This window comes from Oenanthe melanoleuca, chromosome 5, assembly GCF_029582105.1.
Source record: "Oenanthe melanoleuca isolate GR-GAL-2019-014 chromosome 5, OMel1.0, whole genome shotgun sequence".
NCBI lineage: Eukaryota > Metazoa > Chordata > Aves > Passeriformes > Muscicapidae > Oenanthe > Oenanthe melanoleuca.
In genome coordinates this window covers 29292573-29306793 of record NC_079339.1, presented here as the reverse complement: position 1 = coordinate 29306793, position 14221 = coordinate 29292573, and the positions used below count along the sequence as shown (strand labels likewise).

The following is a 14221-nucleotide window of genomic DNA, read 5'->3' as shown; positions in this document are numbered from 1 at the left end:
CGCCCCCGCGCGCCGCCGCCCCGCCCCTCGCGCCCCCGCCGCGCGGCCAACGGCAGCGCGCGCGCACGGAGGTGTGTCCCGCCCCCCCGCGCGCGGCCCCGCCCCGCTCCCCTCACGCCCGCCCGGGGTTTTTCCACTGCCGCCGCCTCGCCCGCCGCCGGCCGGGCAGGGCTCCGGGCACCGCGGGGCCGCCGCCCCTGCACGGCCTCCCCCCGCTCCTCCGGAGGCCGAGGGCAGCAGCTGTGGCAGCCGCCCCGCCGCGGGCACAGGCGGAGAACAAGCAGTACCTCAGCCGGGCTCCCCGCTGGCCGCACTGAGCGCCGAGAGCCTCCGTGCAGGAGCGCTGCTGCGCGGCTTCGCTGAATAACAACGGGTGACGCTCATCGCCTGTCCACCTGCCTCGAATACTGATCTCGGAGCATCGTGGCCTGAGACGGTTCTTAGGTCTCCAGCTGTTCCTATTCGAGGCACATTTGAAGGATGATTAACAAATGATTTAAAAACACGTGAAAGTCCCCACCTTTCCCCGAGGGAGCAGGACTCCCACTGTCACATGTGCAGTCTTTATGTACAAGCTTGAAAGAAAGGCTGGCAGGTCATGAGATGACAGGGCACAAACCTGGTTAAACAGGGACTTGCCAGTGACACACACAAAAAAATCCAAGCATACTTTTGCTTTTTCCTCTTAAGATTTCCAAGTTCTCCTCCTGTCTCTGCATCTCAGTAACTCCACATGTCTTGTTAATGTGAATTATGGTTACCACTTCTCCAGGAGCTCGTGTTTCTTTTCTGCCCTGTTACTGACCTCGCTGTTCACAGTGCCTTTACCTCTTCTGCCCCCTACTCTGATATTTCTTTCCACTTCTCCCTGTCCCCACGTCTGAAGCTGTCAGACCAGCTGTCATGACTCCTGCTTATTTTTTTCAGTCCTTCTCATCTGCTATTTCAAAAATCTTTCTTCTCTGTTTTCAATTTATTGGGTTTTTTTCCACTTTCACTTCATCAATTAACTTCTTTCACCCTCTTTTGAACTTCAGTATTTTCTTCTCCATTTCTGCAGTTCATTGTCTGCTGTTATTTTTTTCCCCTCCAGGCCAGCTCACCTTTCCTCTTCAGAGCTGCAGCCCATCCGTCCCTCCACCTGGTCTCTTGTGTCATAGTGAGATCCTGGACAAACTGCACAAGACTTCCCACGGATGGCAGCCATCAACCACTCCTCCAGGCAAAGGAAATACTTCAGTAGTGATTCTCTGATGCCCCTTGGTTTTTCATGTCCCTTAAGGCTCCTTTGCTGCCCCTGTGAAAACAAGTTAACAGGTTTTTGTTAGTATATATAATATCCACCCAAGAGCTCCGAAGATACCATGAATGAAGTAAATTGCTCACAGAAAGATGGCACCTGCAATTAAAGCTAACACTCACTCAAAAACTGTGGGAGAAGGGAAAAAAATAGAAAGGCCAAAGGAATCAGGATGGCAGTTTGGAAGTCAGGGGCTGTAGGTCTGTAGTTTTATATTACTGCCACGTAAGTCACATGAAGTAATAACTGAAATGCATTAAAGGGAACACAATACAAAGACTCATTAAGTCTGTGTATGCAAAGCCAAGTCTCCAATTTATCATGTATTTAGATGGCAAGGGACCAGAAAGCTCTGCTTTAAACCTTGGAGAAAAAAAAATCAAACGAGCTTGTAGCTAAGCATAGTACAGAAAAGAAAATACATTTATGTAGTCCCGATGGAAAAGACAGAGGGGAGAAAGAAAACCTTCTGGAGAAGAGAAGGTTGCATGGAGAACTCAAAGAAACCTTCCAGTATCTGAAGGGGGCTTTCTGGGAAGCCAGAGAGGGACTTTTCATCAGGAATTGTAGTGATAGGACAAGGAATAATGGAAAGAGATGAAATTTGGGTTAGATATCAGAAATTTTTTCCTTTGAGGGTGGTGAGACACTGGACCAGGTTGCCCAGGGAGGTTGTGGTTGTCCCAACCCTGGCAGTGCTCAAAGCAAGGTTGGAGAAAGCCTTGAGCAACCTGGTCTGGTGTGAGGTGTCCCTTTCAAGGGTGGTGTAGAACTGGATGATCTTTAAGGTTCATTCCAACCCCTTAACATTCTGTGATTCCTTGAAACCCGGTGTCTCCTAATCACAGCAAGAGACACGCAGCACCACCACACCCTGTGCCCTTCAAAACTCACACTCCATAAACAGAGGAAGCAATCAATGGATTATCAACACGCGCAGACCGCAGGAACTGCTGGTGCCATGGGGATTAAGGAAAGCCGCCCGGCGAGGAGCGGCCAGCGGGACAGCCCGGCGGGCGGCCCAGGGAGCGAGCGGCGCCGGCAGAGCCGCCCCTCGGCCCAGGCCCCTCCCGCCGGCCCCGCCGGGCCCCGCCTGCCCGCCATGGCGGAGGAGCGGCGGTTCCGCTCGGCCTCGGGGGTGCCGATCGCGCTGCGGCGCCGCCAGCACAGCGCGTCCTGCCGGGAGCTGGCGGTGCGCGGCCCCCGCCTGCAGCTGCGCTCGCTCAGCGCCGCCACCTCGGCCGTCTGGCTGGCGGCCTACGGGCTCTTCGCCATCAGCGAGGTACCGGCCCCGCCGCCCGGGGCCCTGCGCGGCTGCGCCCTCAGCCCGAGTCCCGCGGGATGGGGGGCCGAGCGTGTCCCGGAGCTGCCTTGGCTGGCGGCCCCGGGCCGAGGAGGGCGGCCGGAGCCCCCGGGAAGGCGCTCAGAGCCACTCGGGGGCATCCTCCGCCGCTGAACGCCGAGCTGATGGGTGTGTGCTGGCAGAGGGGAGAGGTGTGCCGGCCTGGGGGCCGCGGGCTGCCACCTGCTTCTGCCACCCATGGCTTCTCGGGTGCCTCTCTTGGTTTGTAGCCTCTTGACAGATAGGGTAGATGCATGTCTGGGTGCTGAGTGGTGCCTGGCACATGCTTGTGGATCCAACTAAGACGTGCTCACTTGGAGAGATGGATTGTGAGAATCTGGAATTGAGGAATTGAAGAAGGTGAATGATTGTTAATCCCCAAAAGGAATTTTTCTGAGTGGCTCAGAGAGTGCTGCACCATGAATGCCATCACTTTTCACAGCTGAGGCAGACAGAAAGATGTTTGCAGTACAGATTTCAAAAGCTGCTGATTTCTAAACTAGTGCTTTTGGATTTATCAAAAACTGAACCCAGACCGGTTATGTCCATACTGTAGCTTAACCAAAGAAGCTGGTCATTGTGACTCATGCTTCGACTGTCACACATCAGGTTTTTTCAGTAGTCTTTCTTAAGAAATGAAGACAGAGATTGCATTATGAGTTGTCAGGAGTCAGCCAGGAAAAGATGGTTCATGTTCGAGTTACACCGCAGTCAGTGGTTACCACCCCTGCCCTCCTGCTTGCCTTTACACATGCTCTTGCAGCCTGCATGCAAGTGACTGCAATTCTTCCTTTTGCCAGGAAATCAGGTCTGAAAGTGTCTCTCTTTTTGTGGATTCCAGTGACAGTTCATTACTCTTTTTTTCCCCTGTGATAACAAACTTTTGGAGAAGTCCTGTGTACTTCCTGAAGCCATGGCTTCTTTAGCTCTCATGATGGTACAGGCCCAGCTTGAGTGGTAGGGCTGTGCAGTTCTGGTTCTTTAGGAAGTGTCAATTATACCTCTGGTTCATGGGTAGGTGGTCTGGAGTTCTCTTAAACATGTCCCAGAAACACATTGTAGGTTGTGGACCTTTAGGATTTATTGCCAGGTCTTCAAGTGACTTACTGTTGACTATAGTGTCATCAGTTATACATTAAAATGTAACAGCAATCCCAAGATTGCAGCATGCAAAAGACATTGATCCTTAGACAAAGTACAGGATAAAGCAAATTTTCTTCGGATTCGTATTTAAGGCAAGAAGAGGGTGAGGTTTGAACAAATACAGACTGGCAGTTCAGAATAAGAAAACCACCAGGGCAGTGTTTATGCTGAAGGAGGGTTCCTCCACTCTGAGAATCCACCCTTAGTTCTTGTAAACATTTCACAACACTTCTTTGTCAGTGACATCATCTTTATAGAAGTTGGTATGATTCACTCTCATTGATATAACTGGCTTGTTTGAGATTGAACTTGGAAGGTAATAGAATTTTCTTGCTGTTTTTAGTTTCAGCTCCCAGTTGTTTTAGTGTGTACTGCAAAAACTGATTTAAACCTCATTACATATATATCAGCCAGCCAGGTGAAAAAAAGGACTCTACTTAAGGAAAAAAGGTGTAGCTTGAATATACAATTTACTGTTCAACTGTACTTTCTCTAAAGCTGTGTGAAAGTAAGACCAGAGCTCTGCCTTTTCTTGGCTTGTGTTGCAGAACAGCATGGTGCTCTCTGCTGCCATCTTCATCACGCTGGTTGGCCTGATCATATACCTGCACTTCGTCAAGATTGACCAGGAATCCCTGTTGGTGATCGGCTCACTCGGCATCCAGGTGACTTCATCCTATGCCTCAGGGAAAGAGAGCACAACCTTCATTGAGATGGGTCAAGTGAAGGATGTGGTTATCAATGAAGCCATCCATATGGTAATCTTACAAACTCTTGTCTTCTTGTGTCTGGGCACACTCACATCCACTGCATTTTCATGAGCATGATTTACCAGAGCAATTAAACACAGCACCATCCACAGCTTTACTGACATCAGGAGCTTTATTTCAGATATTTCTCCTTGTTCTGTCATCTCTCTCATTTAAAGGAGAACTTAAACCAAACAAATAACCTCAAAAAGCTAAATCCATCCCTTGGATAATGCCACTGGCATTGAGCTAGTGGGTTTAATCCTTTGTGTTATGCTGTTCTTACAAATCCTGATGTCCAGCTCCATATGTAGTCAAGATGGAGATGAGAAGCTAAGACAACACAAACTGGTTTTTCCTATTGCCATAGTTTTCTGAAAAGCTCCTGTAGAAAAGCAGACTTTACCCTTTCAGAATGTGTGTGTTCTTTTCCGATTAAAAACTTAATAGAAATAAAACTGGTAAATTATTTCTGTATCGAGTGAAAGCTATTGATAAAAATTTGTAGACCTGACTGTGACCTGGCAGGATTTGCTTTCAGCCTAGTGAGTTGAAACAGGTCCTATTTCTGTGCAAACTCCAGGCAGTCTGGTAACATTTTTATACTCCAGTGATTTTTGTCTGTTTGTCTTGTAGCAAAAAGTCATCTACTACCTGTGTATCCTTCTCCGGGACCCTGAAGATCCTCAGGGAGTATCTGAGGTTGTGCCACTCTTTCAGGTGAGTTTGACTGAATGGTGGAGAAATCCAGATTGTGTTCTCTGTGTGTGCACCAGTTGTCTAAACATATTTTAATTCCACTACAGGTAGTCTTGACAGTTGCCTTTCCCTGGCTGGGCTGTCAGGGTGGGTGGCTTTTGAAGTCTCACAGAACTACAGATGGGTTTTTTCATTTGCTCTCCATTCAAACAACAGGGAGTTGTGTCAATCTGAACCCAGCCAGGAGTTTGCATGAACTAAAAGTCTTTGGCTCACATAGGCTACTGTGGACTTGTAGAGCTTTCTGTGCAGTCCTGTGCTCAGGGTTACCACCATAACTCTGGCACTGTGCTGCAGTTGATTTTTCTCTCAGCTCTGTGTACCAAAATTCATAAAACTCCTTGGCATTGGGATGACTTCCCCTGCCTGACCTGCTGACAAAGATCACAGTACAAGCTGTGACCAATTTGCTTAATGTATAATAACTTGTTTGTGTTGCTGTTACCTTGTCTCCCCTCTCTCTTCTCTTGCTAACTTGTTCTGACTGTTCATAATTCCATTTTTGGAATGGATTTGCTTTGTGTGTATTCATGCCTAACACAACAATGCCCTTATCCTTGAGGGGTGGTAAGCAGTACAGATATACCTTACTTCCTAGACTGCTGAGCTGCACAGCCCTCTCTGTCCTTAATTCACCTGCTGCTGGTGACTGTTTTGTAATCTGCGTACAGTTTGTGACTGGATACAGTCAGTCTTCAGCTAAATACTTAGGAGTATAAATAGTCTATTCCATTGATACTTGTTGCTAACTCAGTCCCACAATTGTAAAGATCTTTAGTAACAGTAATATAAATTAGACGTTTCTAATATAGACAAGGGGAAAAGTAGATTTGCTGTTGTTGAAATGTTGAAATCAACAACTACTAAATTCCAGATAGCTGCACTCAAGTACCTGATTTTAGTTAGGTATGCTCCATTCCAGGTTCAAAGGGTCTGCGTGGCATCTGTATTTTTTCTCTCTCTATTATTTTTTTTGACCATTCAGCTCTGAACAGTTTTATTTTCATGGAAATAGCTTAGTACCAGTAGAGTTGGCACCAGCAGCGAAGGAGGCACAGAACTCCTCCATTTTGAAATTCAGTACCTGTTTGTAATTATTTTAACATGCAAGTTAGTATGTTAGTTTTGAAGGAGCGATGATTAGTAACTTTATTGTGTCTCCTTCATTGTTTTTCTCTAAGTTATGTCAGTCTTCAAAAATACCATTTCCCGTGTCACTCAGCCCAGGAACCCTACTGCACTAAATTGACCTTTTGTTCTCTTAAGCAACTCTTGCAAGGAGGCATTTGATGGACTTTACACAGTAATGCTGTTTTGGGAGCTCAAAAGTTTGAGGATCATAGGGTCTGTGAGACCGTGAAACTTTCACTTCCTTTCTGGTTTTAATCTGGTCCCGGTTAGAATTGATGAAAAATCATTGTACTTTGACCACTGTTTGCTGTTTGGGAAAAATTAATCGGTCTTTCAGTTCAGAGCCTGATTCTCTGTTGTTTGATTTCTAGAGCTCCAAGCCACGACTGGACTGCTTGATAGAAGTGTACAAAAGTTGTCAAGAGATCCTGGAGCAGAGGAAGACAGCTCCACAATCAAGTGAAATAAAATAGCTGAAAAAAAGGCAGCAAACTTTCAGCGAAAGAGGGATACATGGAAAAGCAAGCAAAACTGCCCCATGAGCAGAACTTTTTAGGCTCATACAGAAAAGCTTTTTTCTTGCCTCTCCAGAAAAGAATTATGGGGAAATAGGGCAAAGGGAGACAAGAAAATGCATTAATTTTTTACTCTTTCATGCATCTGAAAATTATGCTGATATTATAAAATAACCTTGGCTGGACTGCCATAAGTATGCATTCTTTGGTTTTTATTTAACACTTTGAAAACCACACTCTAAATACCAAAGCTGATGTGTGGGCTCAGATAGTAACTTTGTGATCACAGGAGAATTTCAGAAGGACAAAACCAGAAAATGAAACTGTTGCATTCAGTTATGTTTAATGAAATAAACATAAGAGATCTGAAGACTGACTTCTTCAGCGATCTGCTTGAAAGAGTCCCATGGGAAGAGGGATCTGAGAAAGCTGATTGATAATCAAGGATCATTTCTTTTGAGATCAAGAACAGTCCATCCTGGAGCAGGAGGTCAAGCAGAAATGCCAGGAAGCCTGCATGTATGAGCAAGCTGCTCCTGGCAATGTTTGAACACGAAAAGGAAGTAGACAGAAGGTGGAACTAGGGACAGGTGATTTGGGAGGAATGTAGCAACACGGTTCGAGATGTAGTCAGAGAAGCTAAAGCCCAGCTGGAGATGGATCAGTAGAAGGATGTCAAAGGCAACAAGAACGGTTTCAGTAAGTGCTTAACTATCAAAAGGAACACAGGGAAAATGTGAACCCATCGCTGAACGGGGCAGGGCACCTGTTGACACAGGACACAGAAAAAATGTGACATTTAAAGGGCCACATCAGTTACTCTGAGAATATGAGGCATGTGTTGTTGAAAATGATGGTAATGACAATGTGAATAAAGTTGTATTGATCTATGCTCTTTGTAGTAATTTAAGGTTGGGAAATTCTTCCTTGTTGATAAGCTAAAAGTTACTGTAACACTTAACTGGTGTTTTTCTCTCTATATTCCACAACTCCTTAGTAATATAAATGAGATGACTGAAGTGTCAAAACAAGAGCTAAACCCACAAGTTGGCAGGAGGAGCCTGCATTTATTCTTATTTTGCTTACAATGCTGTACCCTGCTTGTCGACATAATCTGTAAATGGCACCACTTGGCACCATACCATCATGCAATAATGGTATAATAAGGTAGAGATATGGGGATTTGTGGTTTGTTTTTTTTTCCCACGGTGCCACAAAGTTTGAAAGACAGAGGTTAGATGTGTCACAGGAGTATTCTGGTTCTCCAAGTGACAGGCAGCAGCTTGGGGATGTGCCACTGCCTTTTCTGTCAGCAGAGATGTCTCAACAGAGTGGAGAGGCATGGGCTAAGGAGTTTGCTGAGAATGCTTACTATGCTGTAAAAATCCCGTTAAGTTCTCAGAATGTGCACTGAAGAAATTACCAAGAAGCTGTGTCACAGCAGGAAGTCTGAAAGATTGTTTCAGCAATCTTTTGAAAGAGTGAACATTCATGGTGTAGTTCTCCACTTAAGCTGAGAGAAGATCAGCAGAGAGAAACAAGGAAACAGTCTAGGGCAGGTTTGCTATGGTTTGTGCCTGGATACCAAACACAATCTATGTTCATTTTTGTTTACATCAAGAAGATTCTGGCTTTTAAAATAGTTTATTTCATTCTGAGAATAATACACATTTAATTAATAGTTATTAATTCACAATCTACATTTTATTAAGAACAAACAGAAATCTCACAGTATCTTCCATACAGCCTTTTCTTACACACAGCAGTTAGGAACACAAAGGCTTTTGTCATCTCATTCTATGCTGCAATAACAGTCATTGCCAAAAGCATTGATTAAAATTAAAAATTATTTTCTCTACCAAATAATCATACAAAGTAGGTATCTATACAGGGTGGGGTGTTTGAAGACAGGTAAGCTATAAATAGGAGGGGTATGGGTATCCATAAGAGTGGGGTGGTCCCTGAAACACTCAAGTATTGGTGAATATTTTTAATAAGGAAGAAAGAAAGTCTTGTGTATCATGCTTCTCAATTTAAAGTGCAGTTGTGACAGAAAACAATGAGTTTCAGGAGAGCTCCTGTTTATTTAACATCTCTGCTTCCTGTTTGCCCTGGTACAAGTCTCCTCAAGTCTCTGAGGACATGAGTATTAGCGCTGTGAGGAAACACAGCCTGTGAACTGGAGACTTCTATGCCTTGAGCATCCCCAGCACTGATGATGACTCAGCCCATTCTGAGGCAGCTTTGTTACTGGTGGGATACCAGAAGCAAACTGTCAAACAGATCTTCAGATACAGGAGAAATTGTTAAGACACAGGTGATAGAGTGAGGAGGAATTAACACTTAGTGTATTCAAACTGACAGAGCTGTACTAAGACACTTGTGAGAGAGAGGGGAAATACAAACCACTATCAGAATATTTAGAGACTGGAAAGTATCTAAGGGAAAACAAAATACCTTCTTAAAGTTATTTTCGGCTCAGCTTCTACCCTTTTCTGTACCTTCAAGGGATGGTCTTATTAATAATAAGTGGGTACATTACAGTATGTGCAAAACAGGTCACTGCTCTTTTCCTGTCTTAGGTCTGCCATACTGTTTCTGTAACTCACCCTGGGATGGTTTGGGGTTGGGTTTGTTTTGTTTGGTGGTTTGGGGTTTTGTTTTATATTACAAAGGTGTTGATGAGGGATTGCTTACAACAATTTTGTCTGCCTCCTGCTCACTCTTTCTCTCTTAGTTTGTGGCTTTGCACCCATCATAAGCATGAAAAAAACCTTCATGATGTATCAGCTCTCCCATGTGCATTAGCTGGATGTGTCAAGGTTGGTGGCAGGTACTAGGGAGTAAAAACACTGGTGTGGTTGGTTGTTTAGTTGTAAATAGCTGCTTGCTATTGCTGACTTGTGTCTAGCAGTTGGATTCACACTTCTAATTTGGGAAAGCTGCCCATGAATGAGTAATTATTATAAAGTTGGACATCATACTTTTCAAAGTGCATTCTTACTTAGCTTATTTAGAATGCTTATCAAAATAGCTAAAATTAAACTAAGTAGATTTAGATTTTTCATGAAGAATTGCTGTTTTTCTTTTATTTGTTTAAAATTCCATAACCTCATAATGAAATCCCTTTGAAACCGATCCAAAAAATCAAACCTACCAACATTCTGTAGGAAAGTAGGAAGAACATGAATACACAGTTGCTGACTACCTCCTCCTTGCTTATGGTACATGAAGGAAGCAGGAGTTTGAAAGAAGCAGCTTCTGTCAAGTCAGAATGGCAGAGCTTGTCTGGGAAGGTCTGTCCTAGTTGCTGAAAGACAGAAAAAGTACAAAATTTGCTTGTCTTGTCTTTCTTTGTCTAAGATAATGTGCAGTTCCAAACACATCTACAACAGTGGTTATCAGGAAGTCTTTGAAAGCGCTTGTCTGACAGTGGAGCACTTGACACACTGAGCCCTGCCCTGCAGCAGCAATCTCATGATGATCTATTGCATAGAATGGCATCAGTTTCTGAAATGCATCGGTCCTGTAGGTGCCAGGGCATCCTCTGACACTTACAGCCAGTTATTCTGAGTACTCAACATGCAAAGACCCTAGGCTTCCACCTGTATTTAAAGTTGAAAATACTCTTAAGTACTGCTGAACCCTAATTCTATACACACTATTTCAGGTATGAAATCACCCTTGACTTGCACCAGAATTATTCTTGTGAGTTTAATTCCTTCTCAGCAATGTCTTTCTTTCATGTCTGAGCAAGGACACAAAAGTTTCTGTCTTTTGACAGCTGAAAATAGGAGGGATCAAAGAAAATGTATGTACTTGTAAAGCAAGGCAGTACAGTAGGAGATGGAAGAGTGCAGATGTAATGACTGGAGCACTGTGAAGACAAATAACCTGAGGATTGTATTTTGGATGGAATGTGTCATGGAAAGGAATCTCCTACACAGTCCCCCAAATCAAGTTTTTTTGTTTTGTTTGGTTGTTTTGTTGTTTTTTTTTTTTAAGAGAAAGTACACTGCCTTGCCTCCACCTCTAAGGAACTTTGTCTATTATTATGGAAAAAGAATCGGAGCCTGCATTAATCTGTGTGTACAACCAACAAAATCAGCTCATGTGGAACACGCCCTTAGAGCAGGGTGGGCCCCTTTGTGCTTCGGGGCATAGAAGGAAGAAAGCAGCGATTTTCAGTCTCCCAGGGTTTCTTAGCAGGTGTTTTGCTTCGTGAAGGCTGTGTGGAAGACAGCAGTGAAGGATTGGAACGGTAGTTAATGTAGCTGGCAATCAGAAGTGTTGCTTCAACAATCTGGGGAAAAGAGAAAATGATTAACTGTAGGTCAACTAGAGGTAAGAATGCCCTTTGATTTTTACAATCTATTGACTTCATAGCTTTTGTAAATGGCTTTCTCCCAGTTTTAAAATGAAGCTCTGCCTTTTAGAGTTAGGTAGAACAAGTGTCTTGTTGAAAGGTTCCAGCTTACAAAGGATTTGTGGAATACACCTAGCTAGTGCACAGCCACAAGTACCAGTCCCCAGGGCTTGTACAAAACACCCAGCCCTGATGCTGCCAGCTGGCAAGAAACTCACTTTTCATTTGTAATTACCTTTGGAATTGCCATTGTGAAGAGGAGTTTTTCAGTGCTATTTTTTCCAGAACTTCTTTCTTTCATTTGACTGACTACAATCATGAAGTCATCTCGACAGCCTCCAAAGGTCAGCACAGAGGAGTATGAATAAGAGACCTTCAAATGCTGCAGGCAAAGAGTTTGAAAAAGTCATCGTTCTGTAAAAAACCCAACCTTAAACTATATATTAGTTTATATTGCTACAGCCTGCAAGAACACCAGGGCTCTATAGGCAAGAGGTGGCAGAAAAAGCTCAAATGAAAATTGCATTTCTAGTTTTCTCCTGGTGTGCTCAATGCCTCACTACTTCACAGTACAGATTTTGTTATATTCCAGATGGTGGTAGTGAAGAACACACCACTGAGATTTTGCAAGATGTATGAACATGTTTGCTGACCCACCTTACACTGCAGCTGTAATTTTCCTTTGTCTATGGAGTGTTCAAACATAACACTGACTTGCCTCATCTCTGACTTTTACAAACTAACTTCTGGATCCATTTGAAGTGAAAGACAAACTGTTAGTAACCTTCACTGGACTCAGGGGAATATATTTTTCTGCTAGGTAAGGTATTCCTCTTAAACAGTGTTCCTCAACATACCATTGTGTTATAATCCAGTATGCTGATACCATCTTCATTCACAGCTATCCAGACTGGACAGTCTTCCAATGAGGAAGGCAAAATAGGCTAGAGAGAAAGAAAATTATTAATTCAGATATTTCTTGACCACCACAGAATGATGTTTTCGATATAAATGTTGAAATTTAGGGCTAAAGTGAAGGTGAGAAAAAATTCTAAAGGCTTACTGGTGTGACCTGGTTTGATTTTTAAAATAGCTTTCCCCAAAATTTGGAATAACATTTTCAGATTTACATACACTTTTTGAAATAGTGGCACAAGAGATACAAGGATAACAAAGCCTTTGAAATTAAACAGATCCATCAGTGTGGTTAAAACTGAAGGAGATGCTAGGACAGAGCAACAGCTATGTGTCAGGAAGGCAGTGAAACCTTCTGGTTTCTATACCAGTGCACCCAGCACCATCACATCAATGCTACTTTGTTACTTTGTTTCTTACAGAATCTTAGACAAAAGTGCATCAATTGTCTGTTGAAGATGACTTGTTATGGCTAATGACATAAAATCTTTCCTGGGAATCTGCTATGACATGGCTAATGCCATAGGCTTTGCTGTTTAATCGCTGAAAAGTTATAAAATGTATGTCAATCATCAGGAATACCAACATTATCTCACCTGTGGGTAGATCTATTCTATATTCTGATTCTTCAGTATTATTACATATTCTGTCAGTAACCTCAAACACCAGGAACCTCTTCTGACAGTAACCTTTTTCAGTCCTGACAGTAGAAATAACTGTCTTTTGAAAATTTCTGGTATATTTACTTGAGAGTCCCTTTCATCTTTAAGACTTTTTTTCTGTAATCTGAGCAGCTTTGACTTCAAAACAAGAGACAACCACAAAGACTTCCCTCAAGGTCCTACCATTGCAGCCTTGATGTCCAAGAAAATTCCTGCCTGAGAAAGTTTTGGCAAAGCTCGTAAGGACAGGTAGTAATCATGACCAGTTGACACAGCCAGGGCACCTTCAGTATTTATTTACTGAACACTAGCAGCCCCTAGTGGTTAGAACATACTCGTCTACCTTCTTTTTCAACCTATATGGTATCAGGACTGCTCGTTCAGAACAATTGTTCAATTTTTCACTTTCTGAAGTAGAAGCATTTTCAACCTGTGTTACCAGAGACTGTAGGTATGTCTCTGCTCAGATAATTCACTCTTGGAAAGAGAAAAAAAGTGTGCTCCAGTTACCTTAGCAGCAAATAATTTGGTTCCAAAGAGAGGCCATTTCCGGGCCACTGTCAAATAAATTCGAATGCATTCTGGTGGAGAACATCCCTGCAGCACCATCCACTTGGTTGCCAGCCTGTCTGTCAGCTGCCTTTAGGAATCCAAGACACAATACATTATTATGTACTAATGTCTTCCAAGGAAAGCTGTGTAAAATTAGAACAGTAAATAAATGTACTTCTTTACTCCAAAAGGGCTGTTCTACACAGCACTTACAGGCAGGACTGTTAGCACTATCTGAATTTATTTTAGGTTTTCTCTACTTGCACATATTTTCTCACCTTCCTCATACCTTGCCAGTAGTATGCTCTGTATGGGGTGGCAATATATATTAACTCCCTAGGGATGGTTTGGCAGCTACCTTGCTACGTGCAGATGGAATTTTGTTCCACCACTGCATCCCTAAGTTGCTTAGGATCTGTAGGAAGACCATTATCTCATTTTAAATCAGATAGATCTAAGACCTGTGGCAATACCTGAATTTTCTACTCGAGCTCTCGCATTGTGTGTGAGAACTTCTAAGCCAGAACACAAAAAAAGCCCTGCTGAAATATGTCCTACCAGAATTACTGCACAGCCTGAAGCAACCCATATGAGTTGGCTTTATGGCTCATTGCAAATGTTAGGCACCTGGCTTCAACTGATACTTGGGGGAAGCGTAAAACTCAGAGAATTCATCACAGACTTGGGTTAGTTTGTCAAAACTGAGATGCCTAATTTGGAAATGAAAGGCCTAAATTTCTTGTCTATAGCAAAATTAGTTAGTGATTTGGCTCTTTTTATATTGTTT

General features: G+C 43.4%; 2 protein-coding genes and 1 long non-coding RNA gene across 3 annotated transcripts in view; 1 reads left to right on the top strand and 2 right to left on the bottom strand.

The window, feature by feature from the left end:
* Positions 1–287: 287 nt before the first annotated feature.
* LOC130254365 (uncharacterized) lies at positions 288–2349 on the bottom strand. The gene is made up of 3 exons (XR_008840691.1): positions 2195–2349; positions 1104–1297; positions 288–458 (listed from the first exon to the last, which is right to left on the bottom strand). It is a non-coding gene; the product is annotated as an uncharacterized LOC130254365 (long non-coding RNA).
* Positions 2220–7829, top strand: PIGH (phosphatidylinositol glycan anchor biosynthesis class H). The gene is made up of 4 exons (XM_056493801.1): positions 2220–2582; positions 4334–4543; positions 5171–5254; positions 6796–7829. The coding sequence occupies exons 1-4, from the start codon at positions 2220–2222 to the stop codon at positions 6895–6897; spliced, it is 759 nt and encodes a 252-aa protein (XP_056349776.1). The 3' UTR covers positions 6898–7829.
* Positions 7830–8553: 724 nt separating this feature from the next.
* The window catches only part of PLEKHH1 (pleckstrin homology, MyTH4 and FERM domain containing H1), a 48753-nt gene continuing 43085 nt past the window's right edge, over positions 8554–14221 (bottom strand). The window contains exons 26-29 of the mRNA XM_056493667.1: positions 13393–13522; positions 12163–12249; positions 11541–11687; positions 8554–11242 (exon numbers count right to left, since the gene is read on the bottom strand). Of these exons, the coding sequence (XP_056349642.1) occupies positions 11066–11242; positions 11541–11687; positions 12163–12249; positions 13393–13522 (541 nt within the window). The 3' untranslated portion in view covers positions 8554–11065. The remainder of the gene's footprint in view (positions 11243–11540; positions 11688–12162; positions 12250–13392; positions 13523–14221) is intronic.

What these genes read in the sequence shown, in the direction of transcription:
- PIGH (XM_056493801.1), top strand. Translation starts at nt 2,220, where the DNA reads ATGGATTATCAACACGCGCAGACCGCAGGAACTGCTGGTGCCATGGGG. An exon ending in GGCTCTTCGCCATCAGCGAG is followed by an intron (nt 2,583 to 4,333) that starts GTACCGGCCCCG and finishes CTTGTGTTGCAG; the next exon opens with AACAGCATGGTGCTCTCTGC. An exon ending in TCAATGAAGCCATCCATATG is followed by an intron (nt 4,544 to 5,170) that starts GTAATCTTACAA and finishes TTTGTCTTGTAG; the next exon opens with CAAAAAGTCATCTACTACCT.